Genomic DNA, 20,799 nt, shown 5'->3' with positions numbered 1-20,799 from the left:
GTGAGGTGTGTGTGAGAGCGAGTGTGATCTGATGTGTGTGTGTGTGTGTGTGTGTGTGTGTGTATGTTCCGCCGCTGCAGGACCTTGATGCACTGGTAACTATGCTACCATGGTTACCAGCGTATCCCGTCCCCCGCTCGCACGGGAGCCTACACCAGCATACGGCGGCAACCCCAGCAATGCGAGGGTATGTGTCGGCTGGGTTGGCGGCGTACGCTGATGTGGGCTCCCGGGGGTACAGTACTCACCTGGGAGTCGTGGCTCCGTGTCGGTTCGAGGAATGCGGGGGGCGGGGCCAGAGCGAGCGTGCATTGCGCGAGGGGGGGCGGGGCGTGGCCGAGTTGCCAATGCGTGCAGGGTGCCGGGGCAAGAGGCCAATCCTTGTGGGGGGCGGAGCCTGGGCGAGCGGCCGGCCAATCCGTGTGGGGGCGGAGCCTGGGCGAGCGGCCAATCCGTGGGGGGGAAGGGGGGGGGCCCATGGCGAGCCCAGCGGCCAATCAGCTTTGTGTCACCGTAAGGACACAATTTTGGAGCAAGACAGACAGACAGAATAAGGCAATTATATATATATATATATATATATATATATATATATATATATATATATATATATATATATATATATATATATATATATATATATATATATATATATATATATATATATATATATATATATATATATATTAGACCCCCTCCCCCTTCCCGGTCTGACATAAGCGGACACCCCCGGGCTGAGATGGGCGGGCGGGCCACCTCACACACCCCCCGGCGAATGTCTTCAGCTCGCGGCGCTTACCTGCCCCGCTGGCTGCCGCGTCCTCGCCACCTCTGCCGCTGTTACTTGCAGGAGTGTAATGAGGTCGCAGAGTGATGACCTCGCCACACTGCTGCAAGGCCCAGCAATGTCCGCGCCGGCACCCTGCTCTGCTCTAGTGACTCTGCCTCCACTCCACCACATGGCTAATTTGCATGCTTCGCCCTGTCGCATGCAAATTAGTCATGTAAGGAGGTGAAGCGACACCGCCGGGCTCCTCTGCTGCTGCTGTGACTGGGGCCTGGTGAAGAGGATGGGCCCCTCCTGCCGGGGGCTTAATAAAGAGAAGTATTTACCCCGGGCCTGGCCGGGCCCCCTCTCTTCACCGGGCCCCCTACACCAGGCATAGTAGTAATGCCCTGATGGCGGCCCTGACATTAAATACCATCCAGTACATTATATTACATTAATATGTCATACTCTACACCGGCCGCTAGATGGCCTCGACACACACCTTACATAAAAGATAACGGCAATTTAAGGGGTTAAACTTATTATTTTACTTATTTTTTGTTATTTCACTATTGGGCTACATTGGGGCAGTTAAGTAGATAGCAGCTACTTACCTGCCCTGCTGTTAGCCCCTCTCCCCCGGCTCAGAGTGGTCATGTGACTGCTCCTGCCATGATTTTTCTGCTTCCTGTGATGATACGTTAACAGGGGCTGGACCTTGTTGAAGGGCCTCACAGCTGATGTCATGTTGCCGCCCTGCAGCCGAACAGGTACAGGCAGTGCAATGAGCCCCCGCCCCTCTCATACTCCCCCCTCCCCCTCCCCACATTCCGTACTTTCCCCCACTCCCTGTGCACTGCTGTCTGTGCCCTGTATGTGCCTGGACAAACAGGGTTTTCCTCTGTCTAGGAGACCGTTTGCCACAGCCCATTGTGATCTATGGGGCCCAGGTAACTGTGAGGATGGGCGGAGCCAGCTGTGACTTTGAGGTTCAGCATAGGAAGATGTCATGTTAGGTTGAGCTGCAGGTAAACAAAGAGCTGCATAGAATAAAGGGATAATTCAAGAGGAACAAAAGCTAGAAAACAAAAAATAACTAACAATGTAGGGGTGTTTTTATATGACAATACAGCACAGATTAGCTTACATTTTTTTGGAGTTTGTCGGACAACTCCTTTAAGTTACTTTAATAAAGAGAGACTTTTCGGTCGGCGTCTTCAGGGGAGAGCTCTCGTGTCAACCACCTTCTTACAGGAGCACAAGAGGCTGCGCAGGATGAGCTCATAGTGCAAGAAAGGTTTTGCTGTAAATATGGATAGAATATTGGGTAACAGATATATATCTTGAATGGGTGGTCTCGTACTGTTCTAGCCTTTAATGGCTTAGCCGGCACTGTAAGTCATCTTTAACCCCTTCACGAGCATGGACGGATCTTTCCGTCATGGATCGTGTCCCGGTAATCCCCGCCCCCTGCCGCGGGCAGGCGGCGTGGATCGGCACACATATCAGCTGTTTTCAACAGCTGACGTGTGCCTACATGTTCCGAGTGGAATCGCATTCCACCCGGAACATTAACCCCTTAGATCTCGCTGCCAAAGTTTGGCAGCGAGATCTATATGCGCGCGGCCATCTTTTTTTCTTACCGCCGCCCCCTCCGGACGTCACGTGAGTGATCACGTGACGTTCGGTGGTTGCCATCGTAGCACAGGGTCATGTGATGACGCCTGGTGCTAAGAAGTTTCACTTTCATTCTTCCTCGGCACGGAGCAGAGGAAAAAATAAAGTGACTATGTCTGCTGTTTACAGCGGAATAGCTGTGATCAGCAGATAGCGATCAGCAATCGGATTGCTGATCGCTATAGCCCCCTAGGGGGACTAGTAAAATAAAATAAAAAAAGTAAAAAAAAAGTTTTAAAAAATTAAAAAAAAAATAAAAAAACCTAAAAGTTCAAATCACCCCCCTTTCCCCCCATTGAAAATTAAAGGGTTAAAAAATAAATAAATATACACATATTTGGTATCGCCGCGTTCAGAAATGCCCGATCTATCAAAATATAAAATCAATTAATCTGATTGGTAAACGGCGTAGTGGCAAAAAAATTCCAAACGCCAAAATTACGTTTTTTGGTCGCCGCAAGTTTTACGCAAAATGCAATAACAGGCGATCAAAACGTAGCATCTGCGCAAAAATGCTACCATTAGAAACATCAGCTCGAGACGCAAAAAATAAGCCGTCACTGAGCCACAGATCCCAAAAAATAAAAACGCTACGTGTTTCGGAAAATGTCGCAAAACGTGCGCCACTTTTATTGGACAAACTTGTGAATTTTTTTTAACCCCTTAGATACAAGTAAACCTATACATGTTTGGTGTCTACAAATTCGCACCGACCTCAGGTATCATACCCACACATCAGTTTTACCATATAGTGAACACCGTGAATAAAACATCCCAAAAACTATTGTGCCATCACACTTTTTTGCAATTTTTCCACACTTGGAATTTTTTTGCTGCTTTCCAGTACACCATATGGTAAAACTTATGGTTTCATTTAAAAGTACAACTTGTCCCGCAAAAAACAAGCCCTCATATGGCAAGATTGACGGAAAAATAAAAATGTTACGGCTCTCGGAAGAAGGGGAGCAAAAAACAAAAACGCAAAAACGGAAAGTGCCCCGGGGCTGAAGGGGTTAATAGAATAATGAAGGCTGCAGCTGATCAGCAACCATTGATTTTCTGCAGCAGTCGTATGACCGCTAATATACATGGCATGGATATTAAGGGACCGGTATCAGCCTAGGAGATAAATAGCCATTATATTTTAGTGCTGCACAGCTGAACCATTAGGCCCTGTGCGCACTTGCCGTTTTTTTCCCGCGGATTTCCTGCGGTTTTGCTGCATGTTTCGCTGTAGAAAATGTTCATAACATCTCTGCTGTGATTCACCAGCAAATCCTATGGGGAAAAAAAATGCTGTGCGCACTATGCGGATTTTGACAGCTGCATGTCTTGCTGTAGGATTCCCGCAGCAAAAACAATTGCATGTCACTGCTTTTCCGCACGTCGCTGCGGCATTTCACTCCATTGACTAATGTAATCGTGAAATCCCGCAGGGAATAACTCAGGCAGCAAATTCTGTGCGGTTCATTGCGTTTTCCTGCGTTGTTCCCTCCGGTATTTCGCGGTTTCGGCACGTAATGTTCATCACTGCCCTTCATTTTGTAGGGAAGTGATGTCATTATGACAGGAAGAGGAAGCGGAGCAGAGAGTAAACACACATATCAAACACAGACATATAGTAAACACACATATCGCACTCACACACAGACACAGACATATAAAGAAGGGAATTTTGTTTACTTACCGTAAATTCCTTTTCTTCTAGCTCCAATTGGGAGACCCAGACAATTGGGTGTATAGCTATTGCCTCCGGAGGCCACACAAAGTATTACACTCAAAAGTGTAAGGCCCCTCCCCTTCTGGCTATACACCCCCAGTGGGATCACTGGCTCATCAGTTTTAGTGCCAAAGCAAGAAGGAGGAAAGCCAATAACAGGTTTAAGGACCAATTCAATCCGAGGAACATCGGAGAACTGAAACCATTCCACATTAACAACATGTGTACCCGAAAAAACCGAAAAAACCCCCGAGAAAACAGGGCGGGTGCTGGGTCTCCCAATTGGAGCTAGAAGAAAAGGAATTTACGGTAAGTAAACAAAATTCCCTTCTTCTTTGTCGCTCCATTGGGAGACCCAGACAATTGGGATGTCCAAAAGCAATCCCTGGGTGGGTAAAAGAATACCTCATGATAGGGCCGTCAAACGGCCCTCTCCTACAGGTGGCCAACCGCCGCCTGAATGACTTATCTACCTAGGCTGGCGTCTGCCGAAGCGTAGGTATGCATCTGATAATGCCTGGTAAAAGTAAGTAGACTCGACCAGGTGGGTGCCTGACACACCTGCTGAGCCGTAGCCTGGTGCCGTAATGCCCAGGACGCACCCACGGCTCTGGTAGAATGGGCCTTCAGCCCTGAAGGAACCGGAAGCCCAGTAGAACTGTAGGTTTCAAGAATTGGTTCCTCGATCCTCCGAGCCAGGGTGGATCTGGAAGCTTGCGACTCTTTACGCCGACCAGCGACAAGGACAAGAGTGCATCCGTGTAGAACCTGAGTGCTCTCACCAGATCCAACAGCTGCAAATCTTTCTGAAGTTGGTGGACTGGATGAGGACACAAAGAAGGTGAGGTGATATCTTGATTGAGATGAGAGTGGGATACCACCTTATGGAGAAATCCCGGAATCGGGCGCAGAACTACCTTGTCCTGGGAAAGGACCAGGAAGTAAGATTTGTATGAGAGCGTTACTAGCTCGAAAACTTCTCCTAAGAGCCGTGACCGTACTAGAGAGGCCACTTCCCGTGAAAGGTGGGAAAGGGAAAATCTTTCCTAGGCTCGAAAGGCGGCTTCTTAAGAGCAATTAGAACCTTGTTCAGATCCCAGGGCTCTAACGGCCGCTTGTACGGAGTGCTGAGAAGACAAACTCCCTGCAGGAACGTGCGTACCTGCGGAAGTCGTGCTAGGCGTTTCTGAAAAAATACAGATAGCGCTGAGACTTGTCCCGAGAGGGAGCTGAGCGACAACCCATTTTCCAACCTAGATTGCAGGAAGGAAGGAAACATAGACGATGGAACCGGCTTGGGAGAAACCCCTTGAGCCGAGTACCCAGATAAGAATATCTTCCACATCCTGTGGTCAATCTTGGCGGACGTTGGTATCCTAGTCTGTCCCATGGTGGCAACCACGTCCTGAGATAATCCTGAAGACGCAAGGCTCCAGGACTCAATGCCACACCGTCAGGTTGAGGGTCGCAGAATTCAACTGGAAAAATGGAAAAATGGCCCTTGAGACAGCAAGTCTGATCGGTCTGGTAGTGCCTCCGGTTGGCCCACCGTGAGGTACCACCGATTCGAGTACCACGTCATCCTCGGCCAATGGAGCGACGAGGATGGCGCGGCGGCAGTCGGGCCTGAAATTGCGCAGCACTCTGGGCAACAATGCCAGCGGCGTGACCCATAAGGTAGCTAGAACTGCGACCAATGCTGAACTAAGGCGTTCGCCGCCAGAGATCGAAGATTGTGAGACCGTGCCATGAAGCCGGGACGATGTTGTTGTGCCGTGACGCCATTAGGTCGACGTCCGGCATCTGTCAGCGGCGACAGATCTTGAGGAGACCATACGCCTGCGTCCATACCCTGGCGACTGAGGAAGTCTGCTTCCCAGTCTTCCCCTGGGATGTGAACTGAGGATACGGTGAATGCCGTGCCTTCCACCCACGTCAGAATCTGCCGGATTTCCTGGAAGGCTTGCCGGCTGCGTGTTCTTCCTTGGTGGTAAATGTATGCCACCGCTGTGGAGTTGTCCGATTGAATTCGGATTTGCTTGCTTTCCAGCCACTGCTGGAAGGCTAGACGAGCAAGATACACTGCTCTGTTTTCCAGAACATTGATCTGAAGGTTGGATTATTTCTGAGTCCAAGTACCTTGAGCCCTGTGGTGGAGAAAAACTGCTCCCCACCCTGATAGACTCACGTCTGTCGTAACTACCACCCAGGATGGGAGTAGGAAGGACCTTGGGAAGTACATGAGGCGTCTCAATGTGTGCGACTGGTCCTTAAAGGAGAGATTGTAGCCTTGTCTGTAGTGAACGCTGTTGATTTAGCGTAAGCTTCACTATCGCTGAGAGAGTATGAAACTCCATGCCTAGATATGGTAGCGATTGGGTTAGGGTCGGATCTGACATTGAAAGTTGATGATCCACCCAAAACTCTGGAGAGTCTCCAGCGCAACATACGGGCAGTGTTCCCTAAGAGGGTGCCTTGACCAGGAAATCGTCCAAATACGGGATCACAGAGTGACCTTGAGAGTGCAGAACTGTCACTACTGCTGCCATGAACTTGGCGAAGACCCGTGGGGCTGTCGCCAGCAGGAAGGAAGAGTTACGAACAGAAGGTGTTCGTTTCCTATAACGAAGCGCAGAAACGCTGGTGCTCTGGATCAATCTGCACGTGGAGATAAGCATCCTGTCTATTGATGCTAGGAAACCTCCTTGGGACATTGAGGCGATGACGGAGCGGAGTATTCCATCCAGAACCGCCTGGTGCTCACGAGTTTGTTGAGCCGTTTTAGATCCAGAACGGGACGGAACGACCCGTCCTTTTTTGGCACCCGAAATAAATTGGGGCAAAAACCGTGACCTTGGTCCTGAAGAGAAACGTAGTCACCACTCCTTCTGCCTATAAAGTGCCCATCGTTTGCAGAAGCGCAACGGCTCGGCCGGGAGGTGGAGAAGTTCTGAAGAATCGAGTTGGAGGACGAACTAAACTCTATCCTGTACCCGTGAGACAGAATGTCTCTCCCCCAACGGCCATTGACCTATGGCAGTTAAATATCGCCAAGGCGGGAGAGCCTGCTACCGAGCGCGGATGCGAAGAGGGGAGGCTGCAAGTCCTGAGGAAGCCGCCTTGGAAGCGGGTTTTCAGACTGTCTGTTTTGGGCGTGACTGAGCCCGCCACGAATCTGAGCTCCTCTGATCTTTTTGAGTCCTTTTGGACGAGGGGACCCCTGCTCTGTTGGGGTTTGGTTGTCTGGGCTGAGGTAAGGATGAATCTTTACCCTTGGAGTGTTTAATGATTTCATCCAAACGCCCACCAAACAGTCGTTCCGCAGAAAAAAACAAACTGGTTAAGTACTTTTTTGGAAGCAAAATCTGCCTTCCATTCACTTAACGACCAGGGTCTGCGTAAAAACACGGAGTGAGCGGACGCCTCTGTCGTACGGCTCGTAGAGTGTAGGACAGGCGTAAGACGCAAATGCAAACATTTGAGAGGTTAAGGATGCCACCTGCGGTACAGATGTACGTGTGACTGTGTCCATCTGTGTAAGACAAGCTGAAATGGCTTGGAGTGCCTCTATGGCTGCGAATGCTGGAGCCAACGGCGCGCCTACAGCCTCATAGGTGGATTTCGACCAGAGATCCATCTGTCTGTCAGCGGCATCTGTAAGTGGAACCCCATCTTCCACTGCAATTATGGATCTAGCCACAAGCCTGGAGAGTGGAGGATGTCCCTTGGGACACTGGGTCCAGCCCTTGACCACGTCAGGGGCAGGGATAACGTGTATCTTAAGCCGCTTGGAGAAGCGCTTATCTGGATAAGCGTGGTGTTTTTGGACTATCTCTCTGAAGGCAGAGTGGTCCAGAAAAATACCTAATTTACGCTTGGGATACCTGAAATAGAATTTCTCCTGCTGTACAGCTGGCTCCTTCACAGGAGGAGCTGAGGGAGAAATGACCAACATTCTATTGATGGACGCTATAAGATAATACACTATGGCGTCCCCATCAGGTGTACCGAGATTGAGAGCGGTCTCAGGATAAGACTCCTGAGCAGCTATCTCCGCTTCAGCACCCAGAGAGTCCACCTGCGGGACCCTGACCAGTGCGATGAAACTGAGGGCCGCTCAGCGAGCCCACTTAGGCTGTCTGGGACTGTCGTCCGTGTCAGAGCCGTGACTCTGGGATGCACGTGACCCCCCCCCGGAGCTGTAATTGTTCACACTGAGGGGGACCATGGATCAATGATTCAACAGTGCTCATGGTGTGAGAGACTTGTCTGGACTGCAAGGCTTCTAGTATCACAGCCATAGTCTCAGAAAATCTGTCAGTAAACACTGCAGACTTCATCCCCAGCCTCTGGATCATTAGCAGAGACTCCGGCTGAGTTGCATACAATGGGGGTGTATGTAACCTGCCGGCCATATAGCCGTACCTGCTATACCGGCTGCATGGAAAACATGTGCTTCTGCACCTCTGTTTTCCACAGACAGTATGCTGTAATCTCCTCCGCACAATAAGGAGGATATATACAAAAGTACGACCAAAACAGTGCAATGCATAGCGTAGAAGCATATATCTCAATGCACTTCGGCACTAGTGGGGTTAGCACCACAAGTGCTGATTAACGCCTGCTCACAGCGATTGTGTGAACCTCAGAATCCGTGTCAGGGTGTTCCCACACTTGTCTGTTTTATCGCTATAGAAAGAACTGACAATAATGGCTGCCGGCGTCCTGTGTTAGAGAAGGAAGCCGTGGGCGTGCTTGAGAAAGTGCGGGAATCCGGTTTCACAGTGCACACAGTGAGAGGGGTGGAGTATGCAAAACATACTCCAGCTCTCCGGGCTGCCGTGATGTGCAGCGTCACGCCCCTACCCTGACTGGCAGGCCTGTGGGCGTTAACGAACGAACTAGGCCGCAAAAGCCGGGGACTCGATTTATAAGCGCGGCCGCCGTAAAAGCGCGGCCAGCGCGGAAGTCCCCGGCGCACCACAAGTCCCAGCCGCGTCGCAGTCCCAGCGGCCGGCGCGACCGTTCTACATAAGTCTGCCCACTCAGCTAAGCTGAAGTGAGACAATGGCACAAGCGCAGCAGCGCTGATGTCCCCGGCGCACTAACACACCCAGCAATGCTGCGGTGTGCGTGCGAAATGCACGGGGACACAGAGTACCTTGAGGAAGCAGGGCCATGTCCCTGATGTACTCCGCTCCATATCCAGCGTCTTCTCCAGGGGCTGCAGATGGAGCACGGTCTCAGTGCCTGGAGACCGTTAAAATCCCACTTCGCCCAGAGCCCTGTAACAGGGATGGGGAAGGAATCAGCATGTGGGCTCCAGCCTCCGTACCCGCAATGGGTACCTCAACCTTAACAAACACCTCCGACATAAAGTGGGGTGAGAAGGGAGCATGCTGGGGGCCCTAGTATGGGCCCTCTTTTCTTCCATCCGACATAGTCAGCAGCTGCTGCTGACTAAACAGTGGAGCTATGTGTGGATGTCTGACCTCCTTGCACAAAGCATGAAAACTGATGAGCCAGTGATCCCACTGGGGGTGTATAGCCAGAAGGGGAGGGGCCTTACACTTTTGAGTGTAATACTTTGTGTGGCCTCCGGAGGCAATAGCTATACACCCAATTGTCTGGGTCTCCCAATGGAGCGACAAAGAAATACACATACAAATCAAACGGACATATAAAATATAAAAAAAAAACCCAAACAAAAACCGTGGGCTCCGCCGTATTTTTACTGTCCAGCCAAGGTAAACACACAGCGGCGGCCCGGTATTCTCGGGCTGGGGAGAGCGAGGGCCAGGGTTAAGGCCCCCCCCCCTCTCGCAGCCAAGAATATCATAAGTACATAATACCAAAAGACACGACCAATCCCGTGCCATTTTTTGAATATGGATAGAGCCATATACAGATTAATGGTTAAACAAAAAAAGAAAAATGCTGTACAACGACTCAATTGCAAAAACACTTGAATTTTATTCATATAGAAAAATTAATAACAAATAGAAAATGCGATAAAAAGTAGAGACAGATGGTTAATGCCAACAGGTGGCGCTCACACCACAACATACGGTAGGCAAAAGCACATGTGCGAAGATTAATGTCTAAGTGTACACAACCTAAGGCTCACCTTCCGGGGGCCGGAAGAAGAATCACTAACGAAACCTATAGGTCGGGGCTTAGGGTTCCCACCACATCTCCAGGTATGGTAATAGTACTGCAGCTGATTTAGGGATATATTTTAGTCACTATGTATTTGGATTCCTTGGTGTCTTGAATTAGCTGCATTTAGCACCTCTATCTTCTTGCATTGTGTCCCACCTTGGGCCACCTTTTCTATAGGTGAGCCTTAGGTTGTGTACACTTAGACATTAATCTTCGCACATGTGCTTTTGCCAACCGTATGTTGTGGTGTGAGCGCCACCTGTTGGCATTAACCATCTGTCTCTACTTTTTATCGCATTTTCTATTTGTTATTAATTTTTCTATATGAATAAAATTCAAGTGTTTTTGCAATTGAGTCGTTGTACAGCATTTTTCTTTTTTTGTTTAGCCAAGAATATCAGCCCGCTGCTGCCCTGGGAATATCACATCCATTATGCGACAGTCCCGGTGTGTTACCGACTCTACCAGTTTGCCATGATGCGGTGGCAATCCAGGTAATAAGGAGTTAAATGGCAATGGATCGCTGCCATTTGAGTTCAGGCTTAATCATGGCAGCGTTTGAGACAGCTTTCATGCTTAAGCTGTAAGTAAAGTGAATAAACACACACACACCATGAAAAATCCTTTATTTTAAATAAAAGACAAAAAAGCCCTCTCTTTCACCATTTTATTAACCCCTCCCAAATACACAGCTCCACCGTAATCCACAGCGAGGTCCCACAACGCTTGCATCCAGCCTCGTCTGACACACTGTACTGAATGCAGCCTCGTAACGAGCCTGCAGAGGTAATTACAGGTCATTTCTCACGGTCGGTAATGTGAACACACTGTCGCTAGCGAGAACTGCAGTGTGTCCTCACAGGGACTATCTATTGATTGATAGAGGACAGATTAATCTATTGATTATCCATCTGTCCGTCCCTTCCGTCCGAAAAACCGCAATAAAAAGCTTGCGGATTTCGGTGCGGTTTTTTACCGCGGTTGCGGTAATCTTTCAGTGCCTGCGGAATTTTCTTAAGAAAATTCCATTTCACGTTTACTGCAATAGGGTCTGTCAGTTTACCATAATTTTAGCGGAATAAATAGTGCTGCAAAATTATATTTGTTTAAAATGGCAGTATCTGCAATGCAGATGTGAACAATGCCTGAGAGATGACAGCACCTGACATGACCGGTCCTCATGGATGCTCTTAAGTGATGAGCGGGCACTACCATGCTTGGGAGCTCGGTACTTGTTAAGAGCAGTTGGATGATCGGATGGATGCAACTCAGGCACCCGAGTATAATGTAAGTCAATTGTGGGTTCGAGCATTTTTTGGGAAAATCTTCCAGAAAAATTCTCAAGTTCCCTATTAACTTCCATTATGCGTGGATACTTGAGAAGGGTCCATCAAGGCATCCAACTGCTCCTCCCGAATGCAGAGCACCTGAGTATGGTAGTGCCCGCTCATCACTAGTGCCCTGATATTAAGGGCAATGTTTAGATTTTAACCCTTGTAATTTATTGTTTCTTCGTAGAATGTGATTGAGCTCAATCTCAGTGAAAACCCAGCTTGGACCGGCGACAAAGGCAACACGAAAGGCGACATGTATGACGAGCAGCGAGCACAGTTCATCTGCCCTGTTGTGGGCCTGGAAATGAACGGAAAACACCGGTATGTGAGACTAAGTGAATATTGGTTTTATGTACATAAATCTGGAGCATTGTACTGGCATCCTAATTTTCTTAATGTTGTCAAGATCTCTTACGGTCAGAGAATAGAAACATTTGTTTGCATCAACTGGCTAAAAACCTATCCTGAAATAATGAATCCATGCTAAGGTTATGTGCACACTGTGCGCTTCTTTGATGTAGTTTTTGATGCGTGTTTCTGCCAGAAGGTGCACATTTCATGCAGAAATGTCTGCATCATATCTGCAGTATGTGTACATACCCTGAGGATTTTCTACAATGTATCCAGTGAAACAATGTGACCTAGAGACTGATACATTGTAACAACCAGGAATAAGACTTGTGCTGCTGATTATTTTGTAAGCGGATCCTTCATCTCTCCTGACATGCCTGTTTTATTACACAACAGTTCCCCAGCATCTTTTGTTATAAGGCTGTGTGCGCATGTTGCCGAATTTCATGCATTTACGCTGCGTATTGCACCGCAGCGTAAATGCATGCAACCTGCGTCCCCAGCACAATCTATGTAGATTGTGCATAATCCATGCGCACGTTGCGTTTTTAGAGCGCAGCGATTTAGATGTTCCAAATCGCTGCGTTCTAAAAAGCAACATGTCACTTATTCCGTGCGCTATGGATGCAGCCCCCGCTCTGTCTATGGGAGAGGCTGCATCCAGAGCGCATGAAATCGGCTTTTTTTCTGCAGAAACACCGCATTCATTATGCAGTGTTTCTGCAGCGATTTGAAGGTCACATGAGCTGTGAAATCCCTGCAGAAATTTCTGCAGGGACACGACGCAACGTGGGCACCTAGCCTAACTCTGCATTTTCTGATTCCTCCTTATTCTTCCTAGGAATTTGAGTGAATTGAGAACTGGGTGTTAACATTCTCTTGTGCAAGGGGTGTTTCTCTACATCATTTGCTATGGTTACCACTGATAATGAGGAACTGTCCACATCATGGTATCGCTCAAATATCAATTTATTTAGAAATTTCTAGGAGGAATAACTGGTTAAAACAGACGTATAAGGAAAGATGTTCCAGAACTATTTTATTAGAGGTTGTTCAGGCTCGTGGTTAAAGGGAACCTGTCAGCAGGTTGTTCCCTATGAGCTGCGGGCACCACCAGTGAGCCGTTATATACAACATTCTAGAATACTGTATATAAGAGCCCAGGCCGCTCTGTATAACTTAAAAAAACCCACCTTATTATACTCCTCTAGGGGGGCGGTCTGGTCTGATGGGTGCTGCTGGTCTTGGTCTGGCACCTCTTCCATCTTGTGGGATCGCCGACCTCCTGCCCAGCTCAGTGTGCATGAGACTCGTCCTACATCATTCACAGAAAGGCCTCTATTGCTCTCCTGCACATAATAATAATAATAATAATAATAATGCACTTCTCTGTGCCTGGCTGAGGGCAGATCAAAGTACTGTAGTGCGCATGCGCGAGTAATCTTTGACCTTACCTTGCACCTGCGCATTGCAGTACTTTGCTCCGCCCTCAGTCGGGCAGATCAAAGTGCGCATGCGCAGGAGCTCAATGTAGGATTCTCTGTGAATGACACAAGACGCGTCGTGAACACAGGGCTGAGCTGGAGGACAGCGATAGTACGAGCTGGAGGAGGTGGCGGACCGAGATCAGCAACGCCCATCGGACCGGACCACCACCTATGTGACTATTATAAAGGTGTTTTTACGTTATACAGATTGACCTGGTCATTTGTATACAGTATTCTAGAATGCTGTGTATAACTGCTCACTGGTGGTGGCCGGAGATTATAAGGGGAAAAACCTGGTGACAGATTCCCTTTAACTTCTGCTGTCATTCTAGGTGTGTGCATACTTGTGAATCCTCTGTGTGCACTGACAGGATTCTCTGTGAGCGGGCAGTCATGTGACTGAAAATGTGATTTGCATACATGTGCCGACTAGACATACGTGGCCTCACTCACTGTTGGGCTCACATAAAAGTAGCCATTTTTGTATGTGAAGTATCTACATTTTTACATGTCTTCCATTACAGTAATGCATGTCTAAATTCCTATATTCATTGTTACACATCTTAGCACTGCAGAGTGCAACTTTCTTTTTTGTTACTACCGTCTCTTTCCAAAAATAAGACCCGGTCTTATACTCCACACCTCCCCCCCCCCCCCCCTAAAAAAGCGCTAGGGCTTGTTCTTGGAGAAACAAGGTTGGGGGTAAGTTGACCCCACCTCCTTCCCAGGAGACTCATCCCTATTAGACGAAGTCCTCCCTGTGGTCTCCGGCAGCCGCTGCCAGCTAGTGTGCTGCACGCTGCCTCCTGCTGCCGGATGGCCAAGTACTCTTAACACAGACACGCATACACACACATCAGATATCACACACACCATCCATCCAGTGGTACAGAGTGCGTCCGTTAGGTTATACCTGTCAGGAGCCCATACATTCTAGCCTCTACGCTGGCCGCAGAGATGGGGGGAAGTCACGTGTCCCAGGTCCTTGTGCTCCACCGCACGGCTTCTCAGGATTAGTATCGCTGGATGTGGTGAGTGTGAGATCTGAAGGGTGATTGTGTGGGATGTGTGTGCGATCACTGCAGGTCCTGCCACTGAGTGTCTGGTCAGTGTGATTGCAGGGTGTCTGCTTTCTATAATGAAGTGTCCTGCAGTATCTATAACTTTTTTAGCTGCACGGACACTTAATTATTGAACCGCAACTAGGGCTTATTTTCGGGGTACAGCTTATATTTAAGCCTTGCTTCGAAAATGCGTAAAATCACTGCTAGGGCTTATTTTTGGGGGAGGTTTTATTTTAGGAAAAACACAGTATGTCACATGCTCAGTATGAACCCGTTCACATTAAAAAGGTAAGAAGTGCCATCAGTCTTTCTTAGAACAAAGTGAATGCACACTTGAACCCCGAGCCTGGACAAGCACCACTCCAGCGGGTTTTTTTTTACCTTTATGTCCCTGTTGGAGTGGTGCTTTAAAGGGAACCTGTCAGGTGCAATATGCATCAAGAACCACGAGCAGTTCTGGGTGCATATTAGTAATCCCTTTCTAACCGTCCCTGTATACACTAGCATAGATAAAGAGATCTTTAGAAAAAGTATTTCTCAAGATCCTTTATTATATGCTAATGAGGCCCACGACTAGTCGCAATGGCGTTAGTGCCCTTGGCTAGTCGGCCCACATAGTATGTTAGCATGTCCCTGTGGGAGTACTAACATGCTAATGAATGCGCAGCGACGCCGTACATGCCTCACTCTTCATGGTGGTCGGTGGAGATACGCTCTGCACATGATCCGGAGTACCCGGGACTTCTGATCATGCGCACTGAACTGATGCCGGGTGTAAGCTTCCCAGCTTCAGTGAGGTATAGTGCGCATGACCGGAAGTCTCGGGGACTCTGGATCATGTGCAGTGTGCATCTATCCTCCGCCGGCCACCATTAAGACTGAGGTAAGTGCGGCATCACTGTGCATTCATTAGCATGTTAGTACGCCCATAGGGGCGTGCTAACATGCTATGTGGGCCGACTAGCCAAGGGAACTAATGCCATTTCAACTAGTCACTGGCCTCATTAGCATATAATAAAGGATTTTTAGAAATACTTTTTCCAAAGATCTCTTTATCTATGCTAGTGTATACAGGGACAGTTAGGCAGGGATTACTAGTATGTACTCAGAACTGCTTGTGATTCTGGGTGCATATTTCACCTGACAGGTTCCCTTTAAATCTATGCCCCGTGTCTTAGGCGGGTTTTGCACATTGCAACATCGCAAGCCGATGCTGCAATGTCGAACGCGACAGTCCCCGCCCCCGTCGCAGGTACGATATCTTGTGATAGCTGGCGTAGTGAAAATTATCGCTACGCCAGCTTCACATGCACTCACCTGCCCTGCGACCGTCGCTCTGGCCGGCGACCCGCCTCCTTCCTAAGGGGGAGGGTCGTGCGGCGTCATAGCGACGTCACACGGCTGGCGGCCAATAGCGGAGGAGGGGCGGAGATGATCAGGATGTAAACATCACACCCACCTCCTTCCTTCCGTATAGCCGCCGGCGGCAGGTAAGGAGATGTTCCTCGAGGGACAACATCGTACCTGTCGCGGCACCGGCATCATGGAAATGTCGGTGAATGCAACGATGATACGATAACGATGTTTTTGCGCTCGTTCATCGTATCATCTAGCATTTACACAGTACGATGTCGAAAGTGACGCCGGATGTGCGTCACTTTCGATTTGACCCCACCGACATCGCACGTGCAAAGCCGCCCTTATACTCGCTCTCCGATGTCTTTACCTTTTTTAGCTATCGCTCTGGTCCTGTAAAGCCATTTTGTGGCCGTAACTTCTGACGATCCAGAAGTCATAAATTGCCTCACACACTCTCAATTCAAGTCTATGGGAGCCAGATTGAGGATCTCATAGACCTAAATTGAACAACAATAAAAGAAAATGCCTATAAGAATCAAACGTAAATAGCCAAAATATAATAAGATAAGAAATCTTTTTTGAAAAAATTGATTAAGTTTAAAAGAGAGGACACTCCCAACACCCAAACAAAAGAATTTGGATAGGTGATAACTTTTTGCAACCAGGACACCCCTTAGTATATGAAAAAAACTTGCCTGACTTTGATTACATCTAGAAGGGTAAGTGTTGGTGCAAACTGATTGGCCGGCCCCAGTCCAGCAGCCTGGTCAGTATCTCCTGGTATCCTGCCTCCTCTGGCATCCGTGGCTCTTCTTTTGATTAGTCGTCTTGGTGCTAAGTCATAAATACAGCATGATGCGTGCAGCGACATGCCAGGTCGGCTAATCAAAAGAGCAGATGCCGGGAGGATGGAGCTGGGTTTCGGGGCTCATATCCAGCGGCCACAGATCACTGACCTGTTCACAGCACCAGGTTCTGCAAATCAATTCTCACCAGCTCTGATTGCTTCATGGAATCCCATTTGCATAATAAATCTTATTCCGCAGGTTCCCTTTGGGTAAGGGCTTCTTCTTGATGCTCATTATGTAGGAGAATAGCACCATCTGTCAGCAGCTCACAGAATTCAGCGTCATTGAGAGCCATGGCTTGCTTCCGAGCCGCTGACGGAGCTTTTCTTGTGTTTCCCCGTCCATAGATAAAATGTAAAACAACATTTGAGGAGCAAGGATTGTCCACAAAAAAACAGTGATTTCAATAAGTTTTATTTCTGAATAATTCATAAAAATATGCATATCAATGTTAAAATCAATAATAATAATAATGATGCTTCAACATGAGGGACGATATATAAGCAAAAATATAAAAAAAATATAAAAAAAAACTATAAAACGTGCACCAAAGTATATACAAAGCCGAACTGTTTATCAAATTTAGATTAAATAACATAAAACAATGTATTCCAAATTTTTATATATATACAGGTTAAATATCCTTATTAAAACCTTCATGCGCTTATGAAAAAATAATTACTACTTTTTTTTAAAAAAAATTTTAGGCCGAAGGATAGGAAACATCTACGTGTGACTTTATAAAAAATTAATAACAATAATACTCAAGGTAAAATAGTGTGTGAATCATGGAAAAATTAAGAACACACAATGTGCATAAGACTATATTGCTCAAAAAAATTATTGTGAAAATAGGGGTGGAACAATCACTAAATAAATCAAAAATAAAAGTAAAAAATAAGATGCAATGTGCAAAGTGCTAATTTTGATAAAAGTCACATGAAAATGTAAGACTAAAGCCTAATTCAGTAAAGATCTTTAAATATAAGCACAATAATGACCAAAAAGTCTCAAAATACAGAGTGTAATATACAGACCTGCAATTTAGATCGCATGAAAGTTGTAAGAAGGAAGGAACTAATCAGCCAAAATATCTTTAAAAATATTCAAGCCAAATGGCAAAAATCGATCTCAATAAAAGAAAAAAGAGCAGAATAGGAAGAAAAATTCAGCTGTATATTACAAAATAATAAGCAGAAAAAGTTGTTAAATAAGGTGCCAAAGTGCTTACCAGTATATAAATATATATACACAAGCTGTCAGCTACAGAGTCTCAGACAAGGTAAATAGCAAAGCACAGTATAGCATGTCCCCCTGAGGAAGAATACTGGAAACATATGTCGGAGTAGAGGGGCGGTATAGCACTTGCACTTTTGGTAATTACCATTACTATTACTTTTAAGCACTTTAGCACCTTCTTTCTTGAACACTTGGCCGTATCTTGTTGTTTATTTTTATCTTTATCTTTATTCTTGATCTCGGAGCTGACAGCCTGTGTATGCATATGCACTTGTAAGCACATTAGCACCTTTACTTTTTGTAGCTAATTAATCTTGCTATATGCAGCTGAATAGCTGAACACTAAGCCGTATTTTTCTGTATATTTTTTCCTGACATTTTATATTCATTTGTAACTCTGGAGCTGATAGTTTCTATATGTATGCACACTTATAAGCACGTTAGCACTTTTCTTTTTAGCCAAGCAATTTTGCTATATTCAGCTAAATAGCTGAACACTATACTGTGCTTTGCTATTGCTTGGCTGATTAGTTCCTTCCTTCTTACAACTTTCATGCGATCTAAATTGCAGGTCTGTATATTACACTCTGTATTTTGAGACTTTTTGGTCATTATTGTGCATATATTTAAAGATCTTTACTGAATTAGGCTTTAGTCTTACATTTTCATGTGACATTTATCAAAATTAGCACTTTGCACATTGCATCTTATTTTTTACTTTTATTTTTGATTTATTTAGTGATTGTTTCACCCCTATTTTCACAATAATTTTTTTGAGCAATATAGTCTTATGCACATTGTGTGTTCTTAATTTCTTTGTCGCTCCATTGGGAGACCCAGACAATTGGGTGTATAGCTACTGCCTCCGGAGGCCACACAAAGCACTACACTTAAAAGTGTAAGGCCCCTCCCCTTCTGCCTATACACCCCCCGTGGGATCACGGGCTCCTCAGTTTTCATGCTTTGTGCGAAGGAGGTCAGACATCCACGCATAGCTCCACTGTTTAGTCAGCAGCAGCTGCTGACTATGTCGGATGGAAGAAAAGAGGGCCCATACTAGGGCCCCCAGCATGCTCCCTTCTCACCCCACTTTTGTCGGCGGTGTTTGTTAAGGTTGAGGTACCCATTGCGGGTACGGAGGCTGGAGCCCACATGCTGCATCCTTCCCCATCCCCCTTAGGGCTCTGGGTGAAGTGGGATTTTACCGGTCTCCAGGCACTGAGACCGTGCTCCATCCACAGCCCCTGGAAAATCTGCTGGATATGGAGCTGAGTATCGTCAGGGACATGGCCCTGCTACATCAAGGTACTCTGTGTCCCCATACAGACGCAGACACACTGCAGCATTGCTGAGTGTGTTAGTGCGCCGGGGACAACAGCGCGCGCGCTGGTGCCACTACTCACTACAGCTCTGCTGAGTGAGTCTATGTATTGCGAACTGCCGCGCCGGCCGCTGCTGTTAGTTTAAAAGATGCTGCGGCGCGGCTGGGACTTGTGGTGCGCCGGGGACTTCCGCGCTGGCCGTGCATGTATGACGGCCGCGCTTATTAATCGAGTCCCCGGCTTTTGCGGCCTAGTTTCGTTTCGTTCCCGCCCCCAGGCCTGCCAGTCAGGGGAAGGGCGGGACGCTGTACAGAATGTCAGCGCAGAGGGCTGGAGTCTATTTACATACTCCAGCCCTCACACTGGGCACAGTGGGACACCAGTTTCCCGCACTTTGTCTGCGGCACGCCCACGGTCCGCCCCTCTTCACAGAACGCCGGCAGCCATTCCTGTGGTGCAGTCTGAGCTGGAGAGGGGAGACAGGTTCTGGGAGACCCAGACACGGGATTCTGGCGACCACACACCCGCGTTTGAGCGGACGGTAAGCGGCACCTCTGGTGCTGACCCCACTTAGTGCCGAAGTGTACATTTGTATTTTTATGCTTGCATGCTATACATTGCACTGTACGGTCGCTAGTGATTCTTGGCTATATACCCTCCTATATTGCTCAGAGGAGACAACAGCATGTCATCCGCAAAAAGCAAGGGTGCCAAGGCACAGGCTTTCTATGCTGCTTGCACCGCATGTGAGGCTACTCTACCTGCAGGTTCCACTGACCCCCACTGTGTGCAGTGCTCGGCCCCTGTGGCAACTGCTCGGCCGGGGCCTCTGCTAGAGGTGACCCAGGGAGAACCACCTGTGAATACTGTCCAGGTGACGGGGACAGAGTTTGCAGTCTTTGCTGATAGATTGTCTGTGACTATGACTAAAATTCTAGAAACTTTGCAGTCTAGACCAGTAACTCAGACCAGGGGCACTGTTGACTCATTGCTCCTTGGTCCCCCTCAATTGGAACAGCTCCGCACTCCGGGGGTGTCCCATGCATCCCAGGGTGAAGGCTCTGACACGGACGACAGTCCCAGACAGCCTAAGCGAGCTCGCTATGAGCGGCCCTCGACTTCATCACACTGGTCAGGGTCCCAGCAGGAGGACTCTCTGTGTGATGAGGCGGAGGTAGCTGATCAGGATTCTGATCCTGAGACCGCTCTCAATTTGGATACGCCTGATGGTGACGCCATAGTGAATGATCTTATAGCGTCCATCAATAGAATGTTGGATATTTCTTCCCCAGCTCCTCCGGTGGAGGAGTCAGCTTCACAGCAGGAGAAATTCCATTTCAGGTATCCCAAGCGTAAATTAAGTACTTTTCTGGACCATCCTGACTTTAAAGAGGCGGTCCAGAAACATCACGCTTATCCAGATAAACGTTTCTCCAAACGGCTTAAGGACACACGTTATCCCTTTCC

At 47.6% G+C, this 20,799-nt stretch overlaps 1 protein-coding gene across 2 annotated transcripts in view; it reads left to right on the top strand.

The window, feature by feature from the left end:
• RTF2 (replication termination factor 2) overlaps positions 1 to 20,799 on the top strand; it is a 95,862-nt gene that overhangs the window by 33,262 nt on the left and 41,801 nt on the right. For both annotated transcript variants that reach the window (XM_075350573.1, XM_075350572.1), the window contains exon 4: positions 11,847 to 11,983. In XM_075350573.1, coding sequence (XP_075206688.1) covers positions 11,847 to 11,983 — 137 coding nt within the window. The remainder of the gene's footprint in view (positions 1 to 11,846; positions 11,984 to 20,799) is intronic.

This window comes from Anomaloglossus baeobatrachus, chromosome 5, assembly GCF_048569485.1.
Source record: "Anomaloglossus baeobatrachus isolate aAnoBae1 chromosome 5, aAnoBae1.hap1, whole genome shotgun sequence".
NCBI classification, from domain to species: Eukaryota; Metazoa; Chordata; class Amphibia; order Anura; family Aromobatidae; genus Anomaloglossus; species Anomaloglossus baeobatrachus.
Note: the sequence above shows the minus strand (reverse complement) of the source record. Positions and strands in the feature narration are given on the sequence as shown.